General features: G+C 27.4%; 3 protein-coding genes across 6 annotated transcripts in view; 1 reads left to right on the top strand and 2 right to left on the bottom strand.

Moving 5' to 3' along the window:
• Nucleotides 1–3,363: 3,363 nt before the first annotated feature.
• Nucleotides 3,364–6,468, bottom strand: LOC122524812 (zinc finger protein interacting with ribonucleoprotein K-like). Its single transcript, XM_043647257.1, has 6 exons — nucleotides 5,826–6,468; nucleotides 5,354–5,705; nucleotides 5,090–5,281; nucleotides 4,801–4,992; nucleotides 4,568–4,728; nucleotides 3,364–4,475 (listed from the first exon to the last, which is right to left on the bottom strand). Exons 1-6 carry the CDS (start codon nucleotides 5,918–5,920, stop codon nucleotides 3,455–3,457), a joined length of 2,013 nt encoding a protein of 670 aa, XP_043503192.1. The 5' UTR covers nucleotides 5,921–6,468; the 3' UTR covers nucleotides 3,364–3,454.
• A 3,525-nt stretch (nucleotides 6,469–9,993) lies between these two features.
• LOC122525001 lies at nucleotides 9,994–11,146 on the bottom strand. The gene is made up of 5 exons (XM_043647532.1): nucleotides 11,125–11,146; nucleotides 10,860–11,007; nucleotides 10,555–10,746; nucleotides 10,274–10,382; nucleotides 9,994–10,185 (listed from the first exon to the last, which is right to left on the bottom strand). The coding sequence occupies exons 1-5, from the start codon at nucleotides 11,144–11,146 to the stop codon at nucleotides 9,994–9,996; spliced, it is 663 nt and encodes a 220-aa protein (XP_043503467.1).
• Nucleotides 11,147–13,839: 2,693 nt separating this feature from the next.
• LOC122525121 (acetylcholinesterase-like) overlaps nucleotides 13,840–24,079 on the top strand; it is an 82,824-nt gene continuing 72,584 nt past the window's right edge. The window contains exons 1-3 of one of the 4 annotated variants that reach the window (XM_043647757.1): nucleotides 14,326–14,343; nucleotides 14,483–14,556; nucleotides 14,766–15,000. The gene's annotated coding sequence lies outside the window, so the exon portion shown is untranslated. The other 3 variants (XM_043647754.1, XM_043647758.1, XM_043647756.1) reach the window with 3 other exon arrangements.

Consider the following 24,079-nt stretch of genomic DNA (forward strand, 5'->3'; position numbering starts at 1 on the left):
TTATAATTATGTGTGAACCGCTTATAACTGCCATCCTTTTAAAAATCCTAAAAAGGGAGAGATACTACAACGTGCTTCGAGTTATTCTTGACTGACTTTCACGACATCGCCTAAAATCATCACCCCATATCATCCATATTAAATTGCGTCAATAGTCGAATTATCTTGGAGCACGTTGTAACATCTCTGTCTTTCTTTAAGAAAAAAAACTTTAAAATAATATTAAACTGATTATTTAATTATATCGAATGTTTCATTGAAATGATGTGTGTATCGGATTGCTTCCTACTAAATATTCTTATTAAATAATATGTTTTTAAGTTCTAAGAATGTCGAACTATTATATTATTCATTAATTCAAATATTAAATGTAACATTCGAATGTTCCTTTACTATTTCTACTTTTATTTTATTTACTTTCTTATATATACCTATAAGTCAAATGATTGAAATTATATAACTCAATAACAAACAATGAGTGTGTCATTTAAAAAAACGTAATTCGATAATTAATTATTGTTTAGCAATGTATTGTTTGTACGATATCACCAAGAGAAAAAAAAAGTGAACAAATGTAATTTGTAAGAGAAAAAAACGAGAAAAAGTAAAAAAAAAAAGAAAAAAAAAAAATATATATATATATATATACACAAATGCGATCGGCAATAAAACACTGCCGTGTTATTTATTACTTGTCGTTTGAATTTACCGTCAAATTATGTACATTCTGCCGCGCCCAATCGCAAAATTTCGCATGCATCGTCCCCAATTTTTAAAACTCGTTCGTCGTATCATCTTTTATTTTTTTTTGAAGAGTTTTCATTCATTCTTCATAATAAATTTCGATGTGTACACTTGGCAGTTTTATAATTGCACAAAAGAAAGAAATAAAGAAAAATAGAGAGAGAGAGAGAAAAAGAGAGAAAGAGAGAGAGAGAGATAAGATTTGAGATGAAAAATTTTATGTATAGGTGTACGAACCTGGCTTTCGTCCAAAAAATAATTAAAATCCGTAAGATCCTATCTCTCATTCATTCTTTTGGGGGAAAAAAAATATTCTACATAAGTATTAAAATAAAAAAATCTTTTAGAACCACACCGAAGAATATAAGAATGCTTATGATTAATAATAGTAATAATAATAATAATAATAATAATAATAATAATAATAATAATAATAAATAATAATAATAATTATAATAATAAACATTAATATTAATAATAATAATAATAATAATAATTATAATAATTATTATAATAATAATTTTTTGTATTATTTAGTAACTATATTATTTTTAATTGACATTGGCATTGACTTTATTATGTAATAATACATGGATGTAATCGTAGGAGAGAACGAAAGGACTTGCTCGATACACACTTTACCCAATTGTCATAGATAAAGATTTTTTCACAAGAAAAAAAGAGGAAAAGAAAGATTGAAAGAGAGACAGAAAGATTCTTGCAAAAATATTAAATGAAAATCTGTTACTTTGATTCAGTAGATTATTACATCTTTTTACATTTTATTTCTTTTTTTTTTTTTTTTACAAAACGGTTGTAGTTACTATTACCATTTCAGTGTTCCGATAAAACATATTTATTCATGAAATAACGAAGGCGGGATGAAACTGCATTCAAATTTAAGAAAAGATTTCATTGGATCTTATATTATATTAATACTAATATATATATATATATTTATATATATTAGTATTAATATTATATTATTGAATATATTATTAAAAATCCCAAAGAGATGTACAATGTTGTACAGGACGACTCAATAAAAAATTTGTGTTCTCTCAAAATTCTGACCGCATCGGTAGAGTAAAATAAAGACATTTTGCGAATAGAAGTTTACCAATTTTTGTTTCATTTCTTTTCTAGCTTTTATTATGTCATTTATTCTTTATTTTTTTTTTTATTTCAGACACTGCAAGTATTTTTTTTTTTTTATAAATTTTCATTTACTTTTGTTCTAATTTATGCTTGTAAAAAGAAAAATTGATAACATCGTTTTACCTTATAAATTTATTTCTCATCAACGATTGATCATAACGAGAAGGAATTAACTCAAAATGTTTCATTTTATTTTATATACTTTGCTTCTTTTTTTTATATATATATATATACATATATACATATATATTGATTGATTGATTATATATGATATATTGATGGATTGTATATATGTATTCTTATGCGTCCGTTATACAATGACTCAATCATTACAAAAATCAATTACAAATGATACGATTAAATATTATATAAAAAAAAAGAAAGAAAGAAAGTCATTCAAAAGGTTTTCCAACGCCACGTTAAGTGCGCGGATAAACGATTTTAAATTTATAAAAAAGAAAAATATCAAAAAAAAGGGGAAAAAACCTAGTATACTATAATGAATAGTATTTGCCACTAATAATTAATTATATTTAGGGGTAAGTTTAATGAGAAATTGATATATATATATATATATAGAGGCTGTTTTCTAAGATTTTTCCAGGGAAATTGTGTCAGCGTATTCTATGCACGAAAAAAAGAAAATTTATGCATAGAATACACTGATACCATTTAGTCGGAGAGATCTCAGCACCTAAATACACACACACACACACACATATATATATATATATATATATATCATATTTCAATCATGCATTATATGCAAGCAGTTTTTAGAAATTAGTGTAAACGTAAATTCTTTTTTAAAAAATATAATCGCCGTTTCATATGACATATATATATATATATATAAGCCTTAATCATATGAATATATATATACATATTTATATATATATATATATATATTAGAATGGTTGTACAATTTACATTATATTATTATATGCGCAATATTAAAACATTATATTATTCTTATTAGTATTAAAGAGATATCTTCATCCTTTGTCAAATACTATTGTGTTTTTTTTTTATTTTAGCATACCAACATATCTTTTTTGCGATATTATCATGAATCTTTTTTAATATCCCAAAACCTGTGCATTTTGTACATAGATTTTGATCAGGACAATAATAGAATTTTCTTATTTATACTTAAATCACGCGTACGTGTGTGTGTGAGACATATATGGCATCTGTGGAATTAAGTATGAAGATGTTAATGGATTGTCATTAAAAAAGTACATTTTCAATTTGCTTTCCTTCTATCTTTTGTCTTTCTTCAAATATGCATATAATTTTATACAAATTGTATTGCTTTACCAATGTACACTAATAAATAATAATAATGTAAATTACAATAAAGGAATTTTTTAATATTATCTGTGAATGTGTGAAAGATTTTAGAAAATATTTAAAAATTATTATATAATGAAATTTTTATAGAAAACAGAGACGATTGTTTCAAAAATATTTGACATGCAATTGAAATTAAATATTTTATATAAAAAAAAAATATAATAGACATTATTATCTTTTTAGTAAAAAAGCATTGCTACTTATTCAAATTTGCTGAATTAAATTCATTCGACATTCCATCATCTTCTATTTCAAATATCGTTATTTCTTCAGATATCGCTGATCTTATTTGAATTTTGTTATTTTCAATAACTTGCATCTCAAGATAATTATTTTCATTTTTAATACGCTTATTTACTGACGGATTATGAATCTTAGTATGTTTCATCATATCTCCTTTTTGAGCAAACGCCCGACCACATATTGGACAAGGATAAGGACGCTCTCCAGTATGAGTTCTTTTATGCACAATTAATGATTGCAAACGCTTAAATTTTCTGTCGCAAAATGGACATTTGTGTGGATAGTCGTTTGTATGAAGAGCCAAATAATGCTGTTTCATTATTGCTTCGGTTCGAAAACCTTTTTTACATACAGAACAAGTAAACGGTCTTTCACCGGTATGAAGAAATTGATGTACCTTTAATTGACTTCCTGTACTAAAGCATTTTCCACAAATTGTACATACGTAAGCTTTCTTTTCACCATTGTGCTTTGCAAGATGATATTTTAACATAAGAAGAGATTTAACTTTTTTTCTACAAATACTACATCTGATACCTTCTTTGATCAAACGTGGTTCTCCATTTTCGATAACAAAATGCGTTTTTCTATGCTGACCCATGTTACCACGTCTATTATAACTTGCTCCACATATATCGCAAACGTACGGCCTCGTGCCAGAGTGAGAACACATATGTTGCTTCAATAAAGATTTAACGCGAAAACTTTTAGGACAATGCGCGCAATAAAATTTGTTCTCTTCTTTATGCGTTTCATTATGTCTATGTAATTCAGATTTGGTATAATATATTTTATTGCACGACTTGCAACTATAGATTATTTTATTATTTTTTGTAACGATACCATGTTGCATATTGTTTGATGCATCATCGACATTTAAATATTTAGTTTCATTTTCAATATTTATTTCATCTAATTTGTGTAACGTATTTGTTCTTTCAGGACTACTTTTTAAAGGTAAATTGTATGAATGCCTAAAAAAAATTATAATTTAATAATATAAAATGATTTATATAAAAACAAAAAAGATTAATTTTTAATAATATTAAAGAGTCAAAAATATTACTCTGTATAATGTGTAGAATTATTTCTAAGATCTTTTTCATCTTTAATATAGGATTTATTTTTATGTGCCGGAATATAAGTATAATAACTAGTTTTTTCTATATTCTGATAATTGTCATGATCTAAATGGACATTATCACATATCGGTTCTGTTGCTGAAAACTGAGAGTAAACGTTGAATTATAATATTTTTAGAAAATCAGAAGAATCGTATTTTTTAAAAATTATTATTACCAGCGAGCTTTCAGATAAGGTAGCTAAAAGTAGATTATCTTCGGCTTGCTCATCCTGTCGTTCATTCTTATGCATTAATAACTTAGAATTTGCATCAAGAAATTGTTGAATAAAATCATAGCATAATGTAACTTTATGTACACATAAATGACAAATCTCTTGAGGTAAACCATCGTATTTATGTACTTCTAACTAAAAAGAAAATCCAATTCAAAGTAATGCAATAACTCAAAATATTTTAATAGATAAATAAAAAAATCTATAAACGAATGATCTTCCATTTGCTTACTTGAAGTGGTAAAATTGTATTAATTTTTTTATCCATATCATTATCATAAATAGAATGAAGCATATTATTTGACGTAGGCAATGCACAAAGACGACACAATTCTTCTACATCTTTTTGCAAAGTATCATCATTATGCGACTCTGCAACTGCAGTTATTGTGCTATCTTTAACGTTACTCACTATGTCATTTATCTATAATACGTAAATAATATAGAGTTAAACTCATATTCTTTGTAGTATTTCAAAAGATTTGTTTTTACGTACCAGTGAAACAGAACATAAAGATTTTGTATTTTTCGCTGACAGATTTGTATCTGATTGCTTATTTTCTTCTACATTATGCGTGATGTAGTCCTTTAAATTTTCTACAGTGCCTTCGCTTTTGTTAATATTTGTATCAATTGAGACATTGCTTTGCCTTGATATACATTCTTTCAAATTATTTTTAAATATTGTGGGTATAGGTATTTTAGTTTTATTAAATGCAGTTTTACGTTCAGGATCAATGAACCAGTGATCCTCAAAATGTTCAGCGCAGAGTACATAACGTTTAATAGAAGTCTTACTTTTGCGCATTAATTCTGGTATACCGCATGCTTCTGCCCAAATGCGAGCACTATTTAAAATATATTAATAATTAATAATAATATAATTAATATATAAGTAAAAATAAAATATAAGAATGAAAGTAATATATCATTAAATTAATAGGCTAGGTTATGATATAGGAGCTTACTATTCTTGATTAGTAGGAAATGTGAAGAACTGTATTTGTGGTGAATCTCGTGTACTATTAAAACACATTTTAGAGGCACATCTTTTTTCTACCATTTTTAACAACTAAGATAAATAGAATGAAAAATATAAATCAACGATATTTACTTGCTTCTGATATCTCATAAAAATTTGTTTATCTTATTATATGTCAACTGACTTCGTATTACATATATATATCTTTTAACAATTCAAATAATTTTTAATAATTTATATATTAATTTATAATATATTTTAAATATACTCAGTTTTTACTAAAATCACTTTCTGAAGGAGTACAAATAATCTATTCGATACTTAATTGTATTTAATTGTCATCATAAACAGAACCTTGCATTTAATAAAAATGATATTATTAAAATTATTTTTTATTATAACATAAAAGAATGCTTATGCACTATAATTTTTTAAAGTATAGATAAAATATTTATTCGATACACATTAAGAACAAGCCTCTGAAACTCTTATCAAGTCTTCCAACTAACTTTAGTTTAGTCTAGAACCGCGCGAGTAGGTGACGCAGTGTTAGATTTATTTCTTGGTTCTTTATATTTTTCTTTTCCCCTTCTGCTTTGACACAAATGCACTCCAGTTTTTTTCCAGAAACTGCATAGGTCCTTCGTGCCGGTTGCATCTTTCAATTATTTAATAAAAAACGTAATGTTTCGTGTTAATAGATTATTTTTATCGATTACGTGTATACATTTATTTCTAAGTTTCTTCTCCTAACAGTTTAGCTTAAATAATTTAAATGTTCGATTAAATTACATTTATTTAAATAATGTATGATATACGTAAAGCATAAATAAATGTTTTTTATACTTATACATTTTATTTATTAATCTCTTATTTTTTCAAAATTAGCGCGAATATATCGATAATTTTTACTTTCGCTGATTGGTTACAAGTTAATATCATTGAGCGAATGCGCGGCGGGAATTGTCAGATGTTCAATTTTTTCGAATGAGATGCCATAGTGGATTTTCGGATTGTACGAAGTTGACACGGAATCTTTGTCGTCTCGTTATTGCAAGTATTTAGTCCATTTTTTCTAACGAACACATCTTTTCTATATATCTGACGATTTCTTACGATGCATTTTCTAATATGCATTATTCGCGAGTTGAAAGATTGTCGGTTGAAAAAATATTTGTGAAAATAAATTCAGTGTTCCGGTGTCTTCTCGAAGGCTGTAATGTAATAGCATTTTTTCAAATTTTTAACATATATACATTTGTTTAAACGTAAAATAATTCGTAACATATGTTAATTAAAAATGATTTTAATTCGATATTTTATTACAGGTAAACATTTACAAAAGTTCGAGAATTCGAATTCGAATCGAGCGCCATCACTAAAATCGAGTGTTCGATATTCTTGCAGTTATCGAAATATATCGAAAGAGTATTAATTCGATTCCGACAAGTGATAAACATCGAAATTCTCTCTTCTCTACAGGAGGTAAGGCTTTAAATAATTATTAAAAAATTTGTTAAACAATACATAATATACGCATGATATAAATAAATAATGTTTAAACAATAATACATTTATTTAAATATTGCATACTTATTAATATACTTCTATATTTTATTAGATGAAAATTTTCAACTTAAAAAAATCACCACTGGGCAGAAACGTAAAAAACAAATGTATTTTAGTTTAAACAATCTAAAATATTATTACAGTAAAGTACTGTGTTAGATATATCTTAAATGATTGTTAATTAATCGATTATTATATGTAATTATCTATTGTAATCTAAAAACGTTGATTTACCTTTTGGTGTACCTTCCTCTTCGAAATCAAACAATAGACTGAGCTGTTAGTCCTCTGTGATAGTACTTTTATCAAACGTTGTTTATATGACTTTCCATATAAGGAAATGTTATCGATTTGGAGTATTATGTACGTTATACATATACAACCTTCGAAAAGTCGTTTAAACAACATTGAATAAAAGAACTTTCACAGAGAACAACAAAGCTAGTCTAACGGTGGACTTCGAAGAGGACGGTGCTCCGAACGTATCCTCGGTACTTTTAAACAATAATATACAGTTCTTTAGATTAATTAACAATTATTTTAATTCTTTAATTAACTGAACGTATATATAGGATCGTTTTAAACACACATACGTTGAATTAAATATTACATACCTATTCACATATTTTCAATATTAAATAATTACGATTTAATATTCTATTAGACGAAAATTTTATCCTCGAAGTCATCGCTGCACAGGAACGTTAAAACAATCAAAAATAGTAGTAAAGTACAATACTGTATTCGATATACCTTAATTGATTTTTAATTAATCGAAAAAAGTGTGTATTGTAATCTAAAAACGTTAATTTACCTTTTGATGTACTTTTCTCTTCGAAATCAAACAAAAAACTGAGTCGTTAATCCTCTATGATAGTACTTTTATCAAACGTTGTTTATATGACTTTATATAAAAGAAAATTTTATTGATTTCGAGTATTATGTACGTTAGATATATGTAATCTTTGGAAAGTCATATAAACAACATTGAATAAAAGAACTTTCACAGATGACAAAAAAAGCAGTCTAACGGTGGATTTCGAAGAGGACGGTGCTCCGAACATATACTGGGTGCTTTAAAATAACAATATACAATTCCTTCGATTAATTAACTATTATTTTAATTCTTTAATTAACTGAACGTATATATAGGATCATTTAAACACATATACACTGGATTAAATACTATATACCTATTCACATATTTTTAATATTAAATAATTTCGATTTAATGTTTTATTAGATGAAAATTTTACCATCGAAGTCATCGCTGCACTGGAATTTTAAAACAATCAAAAATATTAGTAAAATACAATATTGTATTCGATATACCTTCAATGATTGTTAATTCATTGAAAAATATGTGTATTATAATTTAAAAATAAGTATTTAATTTTTGATTTACCTTCCTCTTCGAAATCCATCGTTAGACTGGCTCCGTTGTTCTCTATGAAAGTTTTTTTTGTTAAACGTTGTTTATATGACTTTCCATATAAGGAAATTTGACTTATTACGAATATTATTTCTGTTATACGTAGTTAACTTCCAGAAAGTCATATAAGCAACAACTAAGAAGACAACGAGAACGACCGAGTAAGGTAATTAGGAGGGGAGTGGTGATTCATACATGCGCGTCTTATTTTGTTTTTGCTCGACATAGAGATAAGACGCAACGTGTTCGTTTTCCTTGAAACAAAATTTATTTCTACGTTAATTAAATGATATTTTATTATAAAAAATATTATATGTATTTATAATTAAATCTCATTTGAATTACAGATTTATGGAGTCACAATCGATGCCACGAATGTCTTGGAAATTAGGTAAGAACATTTGTAATTAATATTAGACGATCTTATATTTTTATATAATTTCAAAAAGATTTTTACCATAGCGTCATTCTATTTATAGTTTTAAAAAAACGTTGACCATCGTCTCATTCTTTCTATGGTTTCGGAAAAATTATTAAAAATCTACCATCATTTATCTTTGTCTTCTCATTTATAGTTTTTATTCGACAAAAATGTTTTGAACGATATGAAACATAATTAATTTTATTTGATATTTTTAATTGCAGATTAATCATCTATTCAACGATTCGTCGATTCAACAATTCATCTATTCAACAATTCAGAATGTGAAAACTTCAATTTTAAGCAGCTAAGATCCGGCAAAGGCACTATGTTTCCTTCCATCCAGGGTGAGAACATTCCTACCTCCGGGGTTGTTTCGTAAGTGTCAGCAAATTTTTACTTACAATTTTTTCAATATATCTATTCTTTCTATTTCTTTTCCTGATACTTTGCATTATGTTAGTATAATTATATATCAAGCAATGAGAGAACATTAGATAGATCGTTCAAAAGATATGAATTGATTTACAAAAATTTGGCAGCCTAATTGGTTTTTTTTTTTTTTTGTGTTTCAATGAAATTTAATTCAGAAAAATAATCATGCTATGGCGAGGAAAAATATTTCGTGTAGATATTTATTATATAAAAAAAAACAAATAAAGATTAGGGAAAGAATGCAATATTAAATTATTTTTGATTTATTTCCGGCTTCTTTCTTCTTTTTTTTTCGTTTCAAGAATTAAATATTAAATCCCACAAAGTGTTGTTTTTCTGATAATCGTTAATGACATCCGTAGCCAAAGAATTTAATATTTCGGTTAATTCTTCTTGATAATTATCCACAAATTGTGGTACAATATTCGACAGTATGTTGCTTACGGTGTTTGAAATATATTCGTCGTGAAATAATCCAGTTAATTTGATCTAACAAAATTATTCGAACGTGTTATTATATTATCGTTGATCGATCGTAACGAATTAATCATTGATCCAACATGTTAAATATATTTACGTCGAATTCTTCAAGTTTGATCGCTGATTGGAGACTTCGTACGTATAAATCCTTATTTGTTATCGAAAGGCCCACTATCACATCTACGTCTATACCTTTCGCGATTGCACTATTGGAAAAGATAGAAAGAAGATGAAAAAATAACAACAACATTTATTTTCGCGAAATTTTAATCTCGTACGTAACATATTCAGATTTTTTATTTAATTTATCTTATAATATGAAGTTAATAGTAGATGATGCATTAAAATGCATTAATAGATTTTCTTGATTGTACTTACTCGATTTCACCTAATCCATAAATCGGTAAAAAATTTTGATAAATTCCCGTCAAGTTGTAATCTGTAATCAACTCGATCGAGTCCCATATATAATGTACGTTAACTTTTATTCTAAATAAACTAAATTCCGCATTAATGATCTTGTAAGTGGACAATTTGTCTATTTGCAAATTTTGTAGATATACTTCAGCCCTTCTCATAGAACAAAAATCGTTGTTTCACACTTAATTCTATATTTAGTATATCGAATAATACCAATTGTAAGATTTTAGTTAAAAATATGATATTATAAATGAAATACTCACTCAATATTACCTTCTTTTCGAATATTATACTCAAATTGATCGAGTTTGTAGGGATCCAAAATTGGAATTTCAAGGGTCTCGTTTCCATTTCTCATAGTTTCTCGAAAATTATCCACCGCGATTGCGGTGCACGTGTCAAAGTAAGATTCTTAGAGACAAATGAATGAAAAAAACGATATTAATTTAAAAGATTAAAAGAGAGATCACATAGAGAATAAATAAAAACACATATAGTTATCTCTCTTTAATATTTGCATTAACTTACTGCCTGTATCACCACCGTACATCAAGCCATAGCATGATAACAAACTAATCACCAATATTAAAAATATTATTTTCATATAAGGGAAAATGAAACATTTGTTTGTCATTCCTCGATACGTTTCTGTATTTTATCTTTTATGTTAATATTTATTTATATTATATATGTTTTTCACGCAATTCACTAAATATATTTTAATTCCATTATATATTTTCCCTTTCTTTTATTATTAAAAAATTATTATTGCACATATTCTGCCAAAAAATTGTGTCATTTGTATGACTTTTTTTTTATCTTTATAACCGAAAGAATTGAAGTAATTAAACTTACTTTAAAAATAATTATAATTACGTGTGTCTCTCCTGTCTCTCTCTCTCTCTCTCTCTCTCTCTCTCTCGGTTTTATGAACAAAATTATATTACCTTCTTATAATTAAATAACACTACGAGTTTCAGTTTTCGAATGTTTCGAGTTCAAACAGTTAACACTGAATATTGAAATTCATTGGTTAAGAAAAAAATAAAATAAAAAAAGAAAGAAAAGAAATACTAAAATAATGAAAAAAAATGAGATAGCAGAAATGCATGATAACGTTAGAAATTGAAGTATAATGGGTGTTTAACTTCAATTGAACTTTTGTAATAGAGATATATGTTTTTTTTTTCTTTTTTATCGTTGACGAGTCCTTGATAGTTAATGCGACAGCAATTAGTTTAAATTTTTGTTTTTAAATGTTTTAAAATATTCAAATAAGTTCATTTTAAACAAATAACTGTTAAATGATTATTTGGTTTTATTTACTTCTTATCTTTAAACTTTATTAACAATTTTTGTTAGTTTGTAATTTGTGTTCTCAAATGATAATATCGAATTGAATCGTTGAAATCTCTGATAATCGATGTAATTTTTAGATGAATTTTTATAATCTTCCATGTACGATCTTTATTATCATTTTATTTATGTAACTTACGTATATATGTTGAATACACGTTTATTATATTTCGTACTATCATTCGCGTGACTTCCGTGTTATATTATCTATTTTATTACACAAAGTGTTTTATTCCTTTTCTTTATCTTCTCGTAAAAATTTTTTATTTGTTTTTTTTTCTTCTTTTTTTGTTAACGAAGGTAGGATTGGTAAATTCGTCATTTGAATCTCGTCCAGATAACTCGAATATTTATATAAGTATTTGTATCTAGCGTTACTTTGTGAAATGATCAATTAAACCTTGAAATATAATTGTATTTATTTTTGAAATATAAGAGAATGCAAAATTACATAATTCAACTAGGTAATATATGAATTTATAAAAAGCTATTAATAAAGGTATGAAATAGAAATTTAATCTGATATATATATATATATATATTTACATATATTATTAACTAATGTATGATTTCGTTATCGGATTGGTTATCGCGATCGTCTATCAACCGTGTAATGTCATCTTTTTTTTTATTTCACGAGAATTCAATATGCGAAAAAAAAAAAAAAAAAAAAAAAAAAAGAAAACAAAAATTATGCATAATTTTATTTCATTATTTATTCGATCGAATTTATTTATTTAATATTTCATATAGTTTTTTAATGTTTCATATTATTTGAATTTGATACAACAAAAACGATATTATTATTAATACGATTAAAAATATATTAATACGTTAGCATAAATGAAAAAGATTTATCGATCGGACAGTAGTAAGAGGCCAACTATGTCAGACTATTAAACAGATTGATTATCAAACCAAATTGATATAAACAAAAGATATTTAAATGATTGTAACATTATCAATGTGACAATTTCTCAGTTTAATTGTAATAGTTATTGACTGACTATGGCAGACTATTAAACAGCTTGATTATCAAACCAAATTAATGTAACAAACGACACGAGAATCAGCAGCGGTATAATCAATGCGACAACGAAATCAATTTCTCGATTAGAAGACAATATACCTAGTGAATAATTGTCGTAATTTGTAAAACTTCGATCAAAAGTTCATATTTATTTTAAAAGATCGTGCAAATGATGTATGTATCGTTTAATTAATTTCTACGTGTCAAAATAACTCATTACAAAAGATCAAAAGTAAAAAAAAAAGAAAAGAAAATAGAATCTAATAAAAAGAATATAAGACTGATAATAATCAAGAAAATATTTTAAATGTAATCATCAGAATCGTATATACATTTGTCGTATGTTCAAATTAAAAAAAAAATTCAAGATAACGATAAGAAGGAAAATTAACGTTGATTGGGGGGGTGGTGGGGGTGGGGAAAGAAAAGAAAAGTATCCACATTATGTGTCAATGACTCGTTAAAAAGAGGAAACAAAATTCAAGAAAATGCAGGCAACAAGAAAAATAATAGCATAAATAATAACAGAAGAGAGAGATAGAAAATGTGTGTATGAGAGAGAGAGAGAGAAAAAAAGTGTAATTGAAGTGGTCGTACACGATTGCAAGAAAAAGAAAAAAAGAAATGAATTCGAAGAAGAAGAGGAGATAAAAAGAAGGGATGAACAAGAAGAGAAAAAGAGAGAGTGAGAGAGAGAGAGAGAGAATGTGATGCGGCTTGGTAAAGGGAGAAGAACAAGAACGAGTGAGATAGATAAAGAAAGATATATATATGTGTATGTGTGTGTGTATATATAGGTAAAGAGGAGGAGGAGAGAGAGAAAGGGGTGGAAAGGAAAGGGTGAAGTGGGTGTAGTGGGGGTAGAGGGGTTAGAGAGGGGGTTGGGTGGCAGAGCAGTTCACTCTTACTAGCCGTGACTCGACTCGTCAGTGCGGCCTGAACGGTTAACCGGCCTACTTCTCTCGCGGTTTGCTTGTTATCATCTTCTCCAACTCTCTCTCTCTTTTTACGTTATCTCCCGCGATTGCGTCGGCCGTTTATATCTATTCGCCGTCCAGATTTTTGACGTTGGTTATTAATTGCCGTTATTCCGAGAAAAAAAAAAAAAGAAAGAAAAAAAGAATTATGATTAATATAATTATTTAGAATAATCTTTTTCTCTGGTCACATCTTTTCTCTGATTTTCCTCCCTTTCTGGGTAGCTTGCATACATCGAGATAGGATACCTGAACGATTTTGAGAAATATTAACACACATTTATACATAAAAAAAGAATAAAGGATAAACAAATCGAAGAGAGAAAGAGGGAGATAGAGAGAGAGAGAGTGAGAGAGAAAGAGAGAGAGAAATATTTGACAAAGGTGTGATTTGATCTAATGAGTTTTGAGATAATATTTTGTTAAATATCTCTCCCTCTTTCTCTTTAATTTTGGTTATTTTCGTCGTCTTCGTCGTCGTCGTTGTTGGTTGTTGTTGTTGTTATTGTTGTTGTTGTTGAAGGCCGGTCTGGATCATTCTCGCATGTGTGTGTTGGGAATGAGAGGGCTTGGGGAAAAAATACGAGACATTTTTACGTGCGATTATTGCAAGACACCTTCATTCTTCTTCTTCTTTTTTATTTCATTCTTTCTTATCGTGAATTTCGTCTTTTTTTGTCTTTTTTTCTTTCTTTCCCGTTCGATTCGTCTAATTATCCGTTCGTCTCTAATCGAATCTATTTTTATTTGATCTTTTTGTAAAATCGTGTTCCTTCCGTCATTATCCTAATAAACCCCGTCATCAGGTGTTACAACAACTGGTCCTTCCTCGTACGAGTGGACGAATCCTCGATCGAAACATCTCCGAAAGAAAAGGAAGGAAGGAAGGAAGAAAACTACGGATAGTCTAAACTACCGAAAAAGACTATTATTTGCATTTTTTCGTCTCGAGGCATGCCGAGAATCCGAACGAGGAGTAAGAATCGCGCGTAAAAGCTCGACACCAACTGTGGAAAGAGTAAACGCTCTCCTAGAGCCCAGGTAAATATAATGCATTGCCCTTTTCTTACTTTTTCACCCCCTCGAATATATATATATGTGTGTGTGTGTGTGTAATTTAAAAAAATTTCTTTTCTCATCGTTAGATTTCTTTCTTTCTCGTAACTTTACGTTTCGGAATGAATCTTTCCTAGAGCCCAGGTAAATATAATGCATTGCCCTTTTTTTACTTTTCCACCCCCTCGAATATATATATATATATGTATATATGTGTGTGTGTGTGTGTGTGTGTAATGTAAAAAAAAAAATTTCTTTTATTTTAGATTTCTTTCTTCCTAACGTTACGTTTCGGAATGAATCTTATTTCGAAGCTTTATTTTTTTTCGCGTATTACATTTTGATTTGATTAATTTGATCGTAATATTACGATTAAATTCATCGCGTAAAATCATATCTTTTTTTAAGGATTCATTTCTTTTTTATTTTTTATTTCTTCAAAAAATGTTTTGACAAAGGGCGTTAAAAACGTGAATTTATTTTTCTAACGAAATAATCGTGCACAATTATTCGTTAAAGAGTTTCAGTTTAATTTTTGAGAGTGTTCGCGTATGTATATATATCTCTCTCTCTCTTTCTTTCACCGACGGTACACATGCACTTCGAATCGGGATGGAATCTCAAATTTGTTCATACATTTCTCTTCCGTTCACTCTTCCACCATTTTGATTGTATGAAGAAAACTTTAGGTCACTTTAATATTCATTTGATCCCTTTTTTCTTCCTTTCTTATTATTCACTAAAGGAAGATGACTATGATCAAGATTAAATATACATACAAATTTCTTGAATTTGTCAGTGTAGTATCGATTGTGTGTGTGTAAGATACACATTATATAATTACTTTGAATTAATTATCACGACGAATATATTTTGTTAGATAAATAATGAAAAGGAAAATGCAAATGATCATATCTCTCTCTCTCTCTCTCTCTTATATATATTCTAATGAATAATATTCATTTAAATGTAATAGAATTTTAATTGAGTAATTTCGATGATATCAATCGAGAGTAAGAGTACGATCATATTTAATTGAGGAAACTTTCTCTCTCTTTCTATCTAACTTCTAACACAAATAATACACACATATATATATATATATACTTCATCTTTCTCTTTCTATTTGCCTCGTTGCCGATACTTCGATTATTTCGCGTGAATTAACGGCCACATTGACAAAGCTGACGGATAGAGACGGTAAGCTGTACGATCGGTTATGGTGAAGCCTTACTACCTTGAATCAAGTGTGAGAGAAACAGAGAGAGTGTGTGAGAGTGAGAGAGAGAGAGAGAGATAAAGCAAGTGATAAATTTCGACTAGGCTTAAGCTCGATGCATCAGAATAATCGAGCTGCCTTACTCGAGGTCGACCGTTCGATAAAGCTCGAACCTATCCGAAACAACGATAATCCTTCTCTATTTACAGTAACAATATTATTACATTAATAATAATAATAATAATAATAATAATAATGTAATTATAATAATCGTAAATAATAATTTTGGCCAAAGTACGACTATTATATAATTCGGTTTCTTGATAAACGCGTTAATACATCTGGAAATTTGATAAATCTAACAAATTATTAATGCAATGTATGATAAATACATTTTGTTATACGAGCTTTTTTTTCCTTTTTTTTAAGAAACATATTTGTAGTATCGTATCATTATTGTTCATCGGTTATTTATCTTTCTCGTCTTTATCAATCTTATTTTTTTCTTGTTTTTCTAATCTTTATTAATGTATTTAACGATAGAATCTTTGGATTATTATATAGAAACGTATTTGTTATATTATATTGAAAAAAAGAAAAGAAAAGAAGAAAGCAAATAAATAAAAAATAAAATAATTAAAAATAATAAAAATAATTAAAAAAAGAAAAAAGCAAAAATATCTAATCGCGTTCTCGAATATTTATCGAGAAAAGTAGAAAGGGAAAAATAGATTCGTTTAAAGTATCTTATTTTTTTTCTTGTTTTTCTAATCTTTATTAACGTATTTAACGATAGAATCTTTGGATTATTATAGAAACGTATTTGTTATATTATATTGAAAAAAGAAAAAAAAGAAGAAAGCAAATAAATAAAAAATAAAATAATTAAAAATAAATAAAAATAATTAAAAAAATAAAAAAGCAAAAATATCTAATCGCGTTCTCGAATATTTATCGAGCAAAAAAGTAGAAAGGGAAAAATTGATTCGTTTAAAGTATCTTATTTTTTTCTTGTTTAACTAACGAAAATCTTTATTATTGTATTTAACGATAGAATCTTTGGATTATTATAGAAACGTATTTGTTATATTATATTGAAAAAAGAAAAGAAAAGAATAAAGCAAATAAATAAAAAATAAAATAATTAAAAATAAATAAAAATAATTAAAAAAATAAAAAAGCAAAAATATCTAATCGCGTTCTCGAATATTTATCGAGAAAAGTAGAAGGGGAAAAATTGATTCGTTTAAAGTATCTTATTTTTTTCTTGTTTAACTAAAAAAATCTTTATTATTGTATTTAACGATAGAATCTTTGGATTATTATAGAAACGTATTTGTTATATTATATTGAAAAAAGAAAAGAAAAGAAAAAAGCAAATAAATAAAAAATAAAATAATTAAAAATAAATAAAAATAATTAAAAAAATAAAAAAGCAAAAATATCTAATCGCGTTCTCGAATATTTATCGAGCACAAAAAAGTAGAAGGGAAAAATTGATTCGTTTAAAGTATCTTATTTTTTTCTTGTTTCTCTAATCTTTACTGATTTAACGATAGAATCTTTGGATTATTATATAGAAACGTATTTGTTATTATATTGAAAAAAGAAAAGAAAAGAATAAAGCAAATAAATAAAAAATAAAATAATTAAAAATAAATAAAAATAATTAAAAAAAATAAAAAAGCAAAAATAACTAATCGCGTTCTCGAATATTTATAGAGCAAAGTAGAAGGGGAAAAATTGATTCGTTTAAAGTATCTTATTTTTTTCTTGTTTAACTAATCTTTACTAACGTATTTAGTTTAGAATCTTTGGATTATTATAGAAACGTATTTGTTATATTATATTGAAAAAAGAAAAAAAAAAGAAAAAAGCAAATAATAAAAAATAAACTAATTAAAAATAAATAAAAATAATTAAAAAAATAAAAAAGCAAAAATATCTAATCGCGTTCTCGAATATTTATCGAGAAAAGTAGAAGGGGAAAAATTGATTCGTTTAAAGTATCTTATTTTTTTCTTGTTTAACTAATCTTTACTAACGTATTTAGTTTAGAATCTTTGGATTATTATAGAAACGTATTTGTTATATTATATTGAAAAAAGAAAAGAAAAGAATAAAGCAAATAAATAAAAAATAAAATAATTAAAAATAAATAAAAATAATTAAAAAAATAAAAAAGCAAAAATATCTAATCGCGTTCTCGAATATTTATCGAGCAAAAAAGTAGAAGAGAAAAATTGATTCGTTTAAAGTATCTTATCTTTTTCTTGTTTAACTAACGAAAATCTTTATTAACGTATTTAGTTTAGAATCTTTGGATTATTATATAGAAACGTATTTGTTATATTATATTGAAAAAAGAAAAAAAAAAAGAAGAAAGCAAATAAATAAAAAATAAAATAATTAAAAATAAATAAAAATAATTAAAAAAATAAAAAAGCAAAAATATCTAATCGCGTTCTCGAATATTTATCGAGCAAAAAAGTAAAAGGGGAAAAATTGATTCGTTTAAAGTATCTTATTTTTTTCTTGTTTAACTAATCTTTAGTAACGTATTTAGTTTAGAATCTTTGGATTATTATAGAACGTATTTGTTATATTATATTGAAAAAAGAAAAGAAAAGAAAAGAAAAATAAAAAAACAAATATCTAATCGCGTTCTCGAATATTTATCGAGCACAAAAAAGTAGAAGGGGAAAAATAGATTCGTTTAAAGTATTTCATCCGTCATCATCATCTTAATACTTCTTTTACACTTCCTTTTCAGCGAGTCTATTTGAAATAGTTCGCATTTTCGATCCTATTAAGTCTTTGCTACTACGAAATCGGGCTTCTAGAGGAGGGAATCTCTTTAAAAGGGAAGAAGGACGATAGGATACGACTATCGGAGGATCGTCGTCGAACCTTTGTCAAAGCTTTTGCGAGTAAAGCTTCTCTATCTCTCTCTCTCTCTCTCTCTCTCTCTCTCTTTTGGTTTTCTCAGTGAACTAAAGGGAAAGAGATAGATGGAAAGAGAGAAGCAGCTTTTTAATATTGCACACGTTTCTGAGAACTTTAAGGGTGGCACAATGCACGGCTAAGATGACGAAAGAGAGTAAACTACTAGGGAAACTTACTATCTTTCTCTTTTTCTCTCTTTTTCTTATAAAAGAGTCTCGTGGTAAATCGTGCCAGTGTCGAATAAGAGACCGTGAATAAAAACCGAGTAAAAGAGGACTAAAAGAAAAGAAATAGAGAGAGAGAGAGAACTGATATTGCAAAGTAAAACAAAGATTGTAGGATTTTTTATCGTTTCTCTAACATCCCCATTGGCTTTTACTTCCATTCTCTCTCTCTCTCTCTTTTTATACTTTTTTTTAAATCTTTTTGTCAATAACGTTCGAATTTAAATTCCAAATTAAAATCTCTCATGATAATGGAGAGAACATTACTTTTCTTTCTTTTCTTTTCTTCTTCTTCTTCTTCTTTCTTTTGTTCAATTAATTACATTCGGATCGATAAATATTATTCGATCGAATAAATTTGTCATAACTATCTCGATTGGTATAATAATTGTAAAAGTACATTTGAGTATGTAGAAAATGAAAAAACAAGAATAATACGAACAACAATCTTGAAATTGTTTGCAGCAAAATGAGGGGAAGTAAACGAACGTGATTTTTTTCGGAACGAAAGAAAATGAGAAAGAAAAAGGGATAGAAAGAGAGAGAGAGAGAGATGAGGCCACGGGGTGTTTTTCTTGAACAGGGATGTAACATTTTGTTAGTGGGGTTAGTAGGGGGGGTCCTAGGGGGTGGTGGATGGTGAAAAGAAGTTGAGAAAAAAAAAGAGAGAGTAAGATAGAGATAGATAGAGAGAGATAGAGATAAAGTTAGTGAAGAGAGCAGACAATAAAGCGACAGCGTAAAGCAAACGTTGGATACACACAGGTGGCCTTTGCTTTCGTTTGAACTCACAATCAGAACCAGCTAAAAATAGGACCCGTGACCCAACTACGCTCGATTCCACAATTATGAATTTCCCCTGTCCCCGACTATTTCTCACTCGGTGGACGAATCAATGCAGCATTAATCGTGTGTGTCTACGTGAGAATGAGAGAGAGAGAGAGAGAGAAAACGAACGACACATATCGGTCGAACTTACTACTCGTACAATCTTTCGAAAAAACAAATACAATTGCAAAAGTTGACAAAGTTAGATCGAAAATACAACAAAATTGTATACATTATATTTAAAAAGTCAGATAGATAACATTATTATGAACAATTTAATTTTCATTTAGAATAATTAACTCTCGATTATACGTTTATTCGTTCAAGATTTAATAATATTAGGTTTATCCCATAAATTCTTCGAATAGGAAATAAAAAAACAAACAGAAGGGTGGGTCGCGATTAAAATTATTTAAAAAATATATAAAAAAACTTAAAAATATATAAATAGAGAGAAATAGTAGAAAATGATTGTTGTCGTTAAGTTGGCACCTCGATGATCGTGTGTTTGTATGATTAAAAAAATAAATAAAATGAAATAAAAAAACAAACGGAAGGGTGGGTCGCGATTAAAAATATTTAAAAATATATACAAAAAATATAAAAAAAATTAAAAATATATAAATAGAGAGAATAGTAGAAAATGATTGTTGTCGTTAAGTTGGCACCTCGATGATCGTGTGTGTTTGTATGATTAAAAAATAAATAAAATGAAATAAAAAAACAAACGGAAGGGTGGGTCGCGATTAAAAATATTTAAAAAATATATAAAAAAAATTAAAATATATAAATAGAGAGAAATAGTAGAAAATGATTGTTGTCGTTAAGTTGGCACCTCGATGATCATGTGTTCGTATGATTAAAAAAGAAATGAAAGAGAGAGAGAGAGAGAGAGAGAGAGAGAGATTGACGTGGTCGATTAATCGGCTCTTCGAAACACAATATACGTTATACTCGTAGAAACATACATATACTCGTATATATGCATAGTATGCACATGCATCTCTGTGTATAAGTGCACGTGTTAGTTGTAACTTTCGTGTTACTCCACGCTCGTCGAGTCACATCGAGCCTTAACTACTAATTATTACGTAGCTCGACGCTAACGAACCTTCGCACCAATTAGCCAGCACATTTTTACCGTACTACCAGGGAGTAGAGGAAACGCTTCTCGGTACTTTAAAATCTCGTCTTTTTCATTGAAAGTTACAACGATTATGAAAATTTCTTTTGAATTTTCAAATTTCCATTCGTTAAACGCTATAACGTACAACATTTATTTTCAATTGTTTTTATTTAGGAAAGAAATTGTTCTTTTATATCATTCGTTACAGTGTTCTTCGATTGAACACACACACACACACATACACGAGAGAAAGATATATATATAGTGGAAATAATGAAAAATATTATTATTGAAAAGTAAGAATCGTCTTGAAATGTTTCAACATTGTTAACGTGGGTATCGGAAAAATTGGTACGTTATTATTGGAAAATTTATACAATTATTTTCAATTGTATAGATTTATTTGATTCATTATTTCTAATCGTTGTTACTTTCATCGTTAATTATAATTTGAAATTTGAATGAATGAATTCGTTTATTAATTGAAATTAAATTCTATATATGATTTAATCGTAATAAATCGAATGGATTTCAAATGTAAAAAATATTCGATGTATTATATTAGATATACTTTTTTATTTTTGTTTATACAAAACAATATATAATATATAATTTAAAATATTAATATTATATCGTATTTATACGCGAATATATTATAATTAGATTTGTCTAGTTTATTTTCAAAGCTTTCGGACGAGCAATCAATTTCGTATCTAGCTCTCGAAATTCTACCGATAAGAAAGTAATGAATAGTATCCGAATAGAAAGACGAAAGGTTGGCCGACCTTGCCAAAAAATCTTGAACACGAGTATGCAGGTAATACACACACACATACACGTATATAATACATCGATGCATATAGAGGTCTAAACACGTACTAAGTAAGTTATATAACGTTCGATGCACCAGCAAAACTGCAACGCGTCACAATAGCGCAATGTGTTTCCGCCATAACCCAATTTCTCCAAGAATTCTTTTACGGGTGTATTTGTATATGTATATGTATATATGTATATATGTATATGTAAGAGTATGATACGAGAACTGAATGTACGATTTTCACGAAGAATAAAGAGAGAGAGAGAAAAAGAACCGATAAGTTAGGAACATTAATAATTAAAATGCGACGGAGGGTCTGCACCACCGGTAAGTTCAACTCACATTTCCGGCGTAAGAACGAAAAGGTCGCACCTTTTGGCAAGTACATTGCAATATTTATAAATCTCTTAGGCAGCAACGAACAAAAAAATTGGACGACGTGCCAGAAAGTTCAAACCAAATGGAAAAATGCTAATCGGTTGGAACGATGCTGTATATATATATGGTGTCAATAAAATATTTCGAATAATTTCAAAACCAAAATCAAAATGAGGAACACTTACGCAACATACTCCATTAAAAACAAATTCATCGAATTAATTATAATAATTAATATAATTAATCGTATATGTGCACATATATACTTGAATTTGAATTAATAATAGAGACCGTAAATATATATTTAAACTAAATTATTATTATATTATTAAAGAGAGAGAGTGTAAAAGGTCGTTGAATTTTTTTGGTTCAAAGTAAGAAGATACCACCTCTGTAACCACCCCGTAGACTTTCAAAACCAAAATCAAAATGAGGAACACTTACGCAACATTATTACAAAATATTCATGGGGTTAATTATAATAATTAATATAATTAATCGTATATGCACACACATATATACTTGAATTTGAATTAATAATAGAGACCGTAAATATATATTTAAACTAAATTATTATTATTATTAAAGAGAGAGAGTGTAAAAGGTCGTTGAATTTTTTGGTTTCAAAGTAAGAAGATACCACCTTTGTAACCACCCCGTAGACTTTCAAAACCAAAATCAAAATGAGGAACACTTACGCAACATTATTAAAAAATATTCATGGGATTAATTATAATTAATATAATTAATCGTATGCACATATATATACTTGAATTTAAATTAATAATAGAGACCGTAAATATATATTTAAACTAAAATTATTATATTATTAAAGAGAGAGAGTGTAAAGGTCGTTGAATTTTTTGGTTTCAAAGTAAGAAGATACCACCTCTGTAACCACCCCGTAGACTTTCAAAACCAAAATCAAAATGAGGAACACTTACGCGACATTATTACAAAATATTCATCGAATTAATTATAATAATTAATATAATTAATCGTATATGCACATATATATACTTGAATTTGAATTAATAATAGAGACCGTAAATATATATTTAAACTAAATTATTATTATATTATTAAAGAGAGAGAGTGTAAAAGGTCGTTGAATTTTTTGGTTTCAAAGTAAGAAGATACCACCTCTGTAACCACCCCGTAGACTTTCAAAACCAAAATCAAAATGAGGAACACTTACGTGACATTATTAAAAAATATTCATGGGATTAATTATAATAATTAATATAATTAATCGTGTGCACATATATATACTTGAATTTGAATTAATAATAGAGACCGTAAATATATATTTAAACTAAATTATTATTATATTATTAAAGAGAGAGTGTAAAAGGTCGTTGAATTTTTTTGGTTTCAAAGTAAGAAGATACCACCTCTGTAACCACCCCGTAAACTTTCAAAACCAAAATCAAAATGAGGAACACTTACGCAACATTGTTAAAAAATATTCATGGGATTAATTATAATAATTAATATAATTAATCGTATGCACATATATATAC

This window comes from Polistes fuscatus, unplaced genomic scaffold, assembly GCF_010416935.1.
Source record: "Polistes fuscatus isolate 324 unplaced genomic scaffold, CU_Pfus_HIC Scaffold8, whole genome shotgun sequence".
Lineage (NCBI taxonomy): Eukaryota > Metazoa > Arthropoda > Insecta > Hymenoptera > Vespidae > Polistes > Polistes fuscatus.

Excerpts from the sequence above, each read along its gene's own strand:
- LOC122524812 (XM_043647257.1), bottom strand. The coding sequence starts at position 5,920 with ATGGTAGAAAAAAGATGTGCCTCTAAAATGTGTTTTAATAGTACACGA. Across the intron at positions 5,282-5,353 it reads CTTTATGTTCTGTTTCACTG|ATAAATGACATAGTGAGTAA; the intron begins GTACGTAAAAAC and ends TACGTATTATAG. Across the intron at positions 4,476-4,567 it reads AATTCTACACATTATACAGA|GCATTCATACAATTTACCTT; the intron begins GTAATATTTTTG and ends AATTTTTTTTAG.
- LOC122525001 (XM_043647532.1), bottom strand. The coding sequence starts at position 11,146 with ATGTACGGTGGTGATACAGGCA. Across the intron at positions 11,008-11,124 it reads GTACGGTGGTGATACAGGCA|AATCTTACTTTGACACGTGC; the intron begins GTAAGTTAATGC and ends TTTGTCTCTAAG. Across the intron at positions 10,383-10,554 it reads TATGGATTAGGTGAAATCGA|TGCAATCGCGAAAGGTATAG; the intron begins GTAAGTACAATC and ends CTTTTCCAATAG.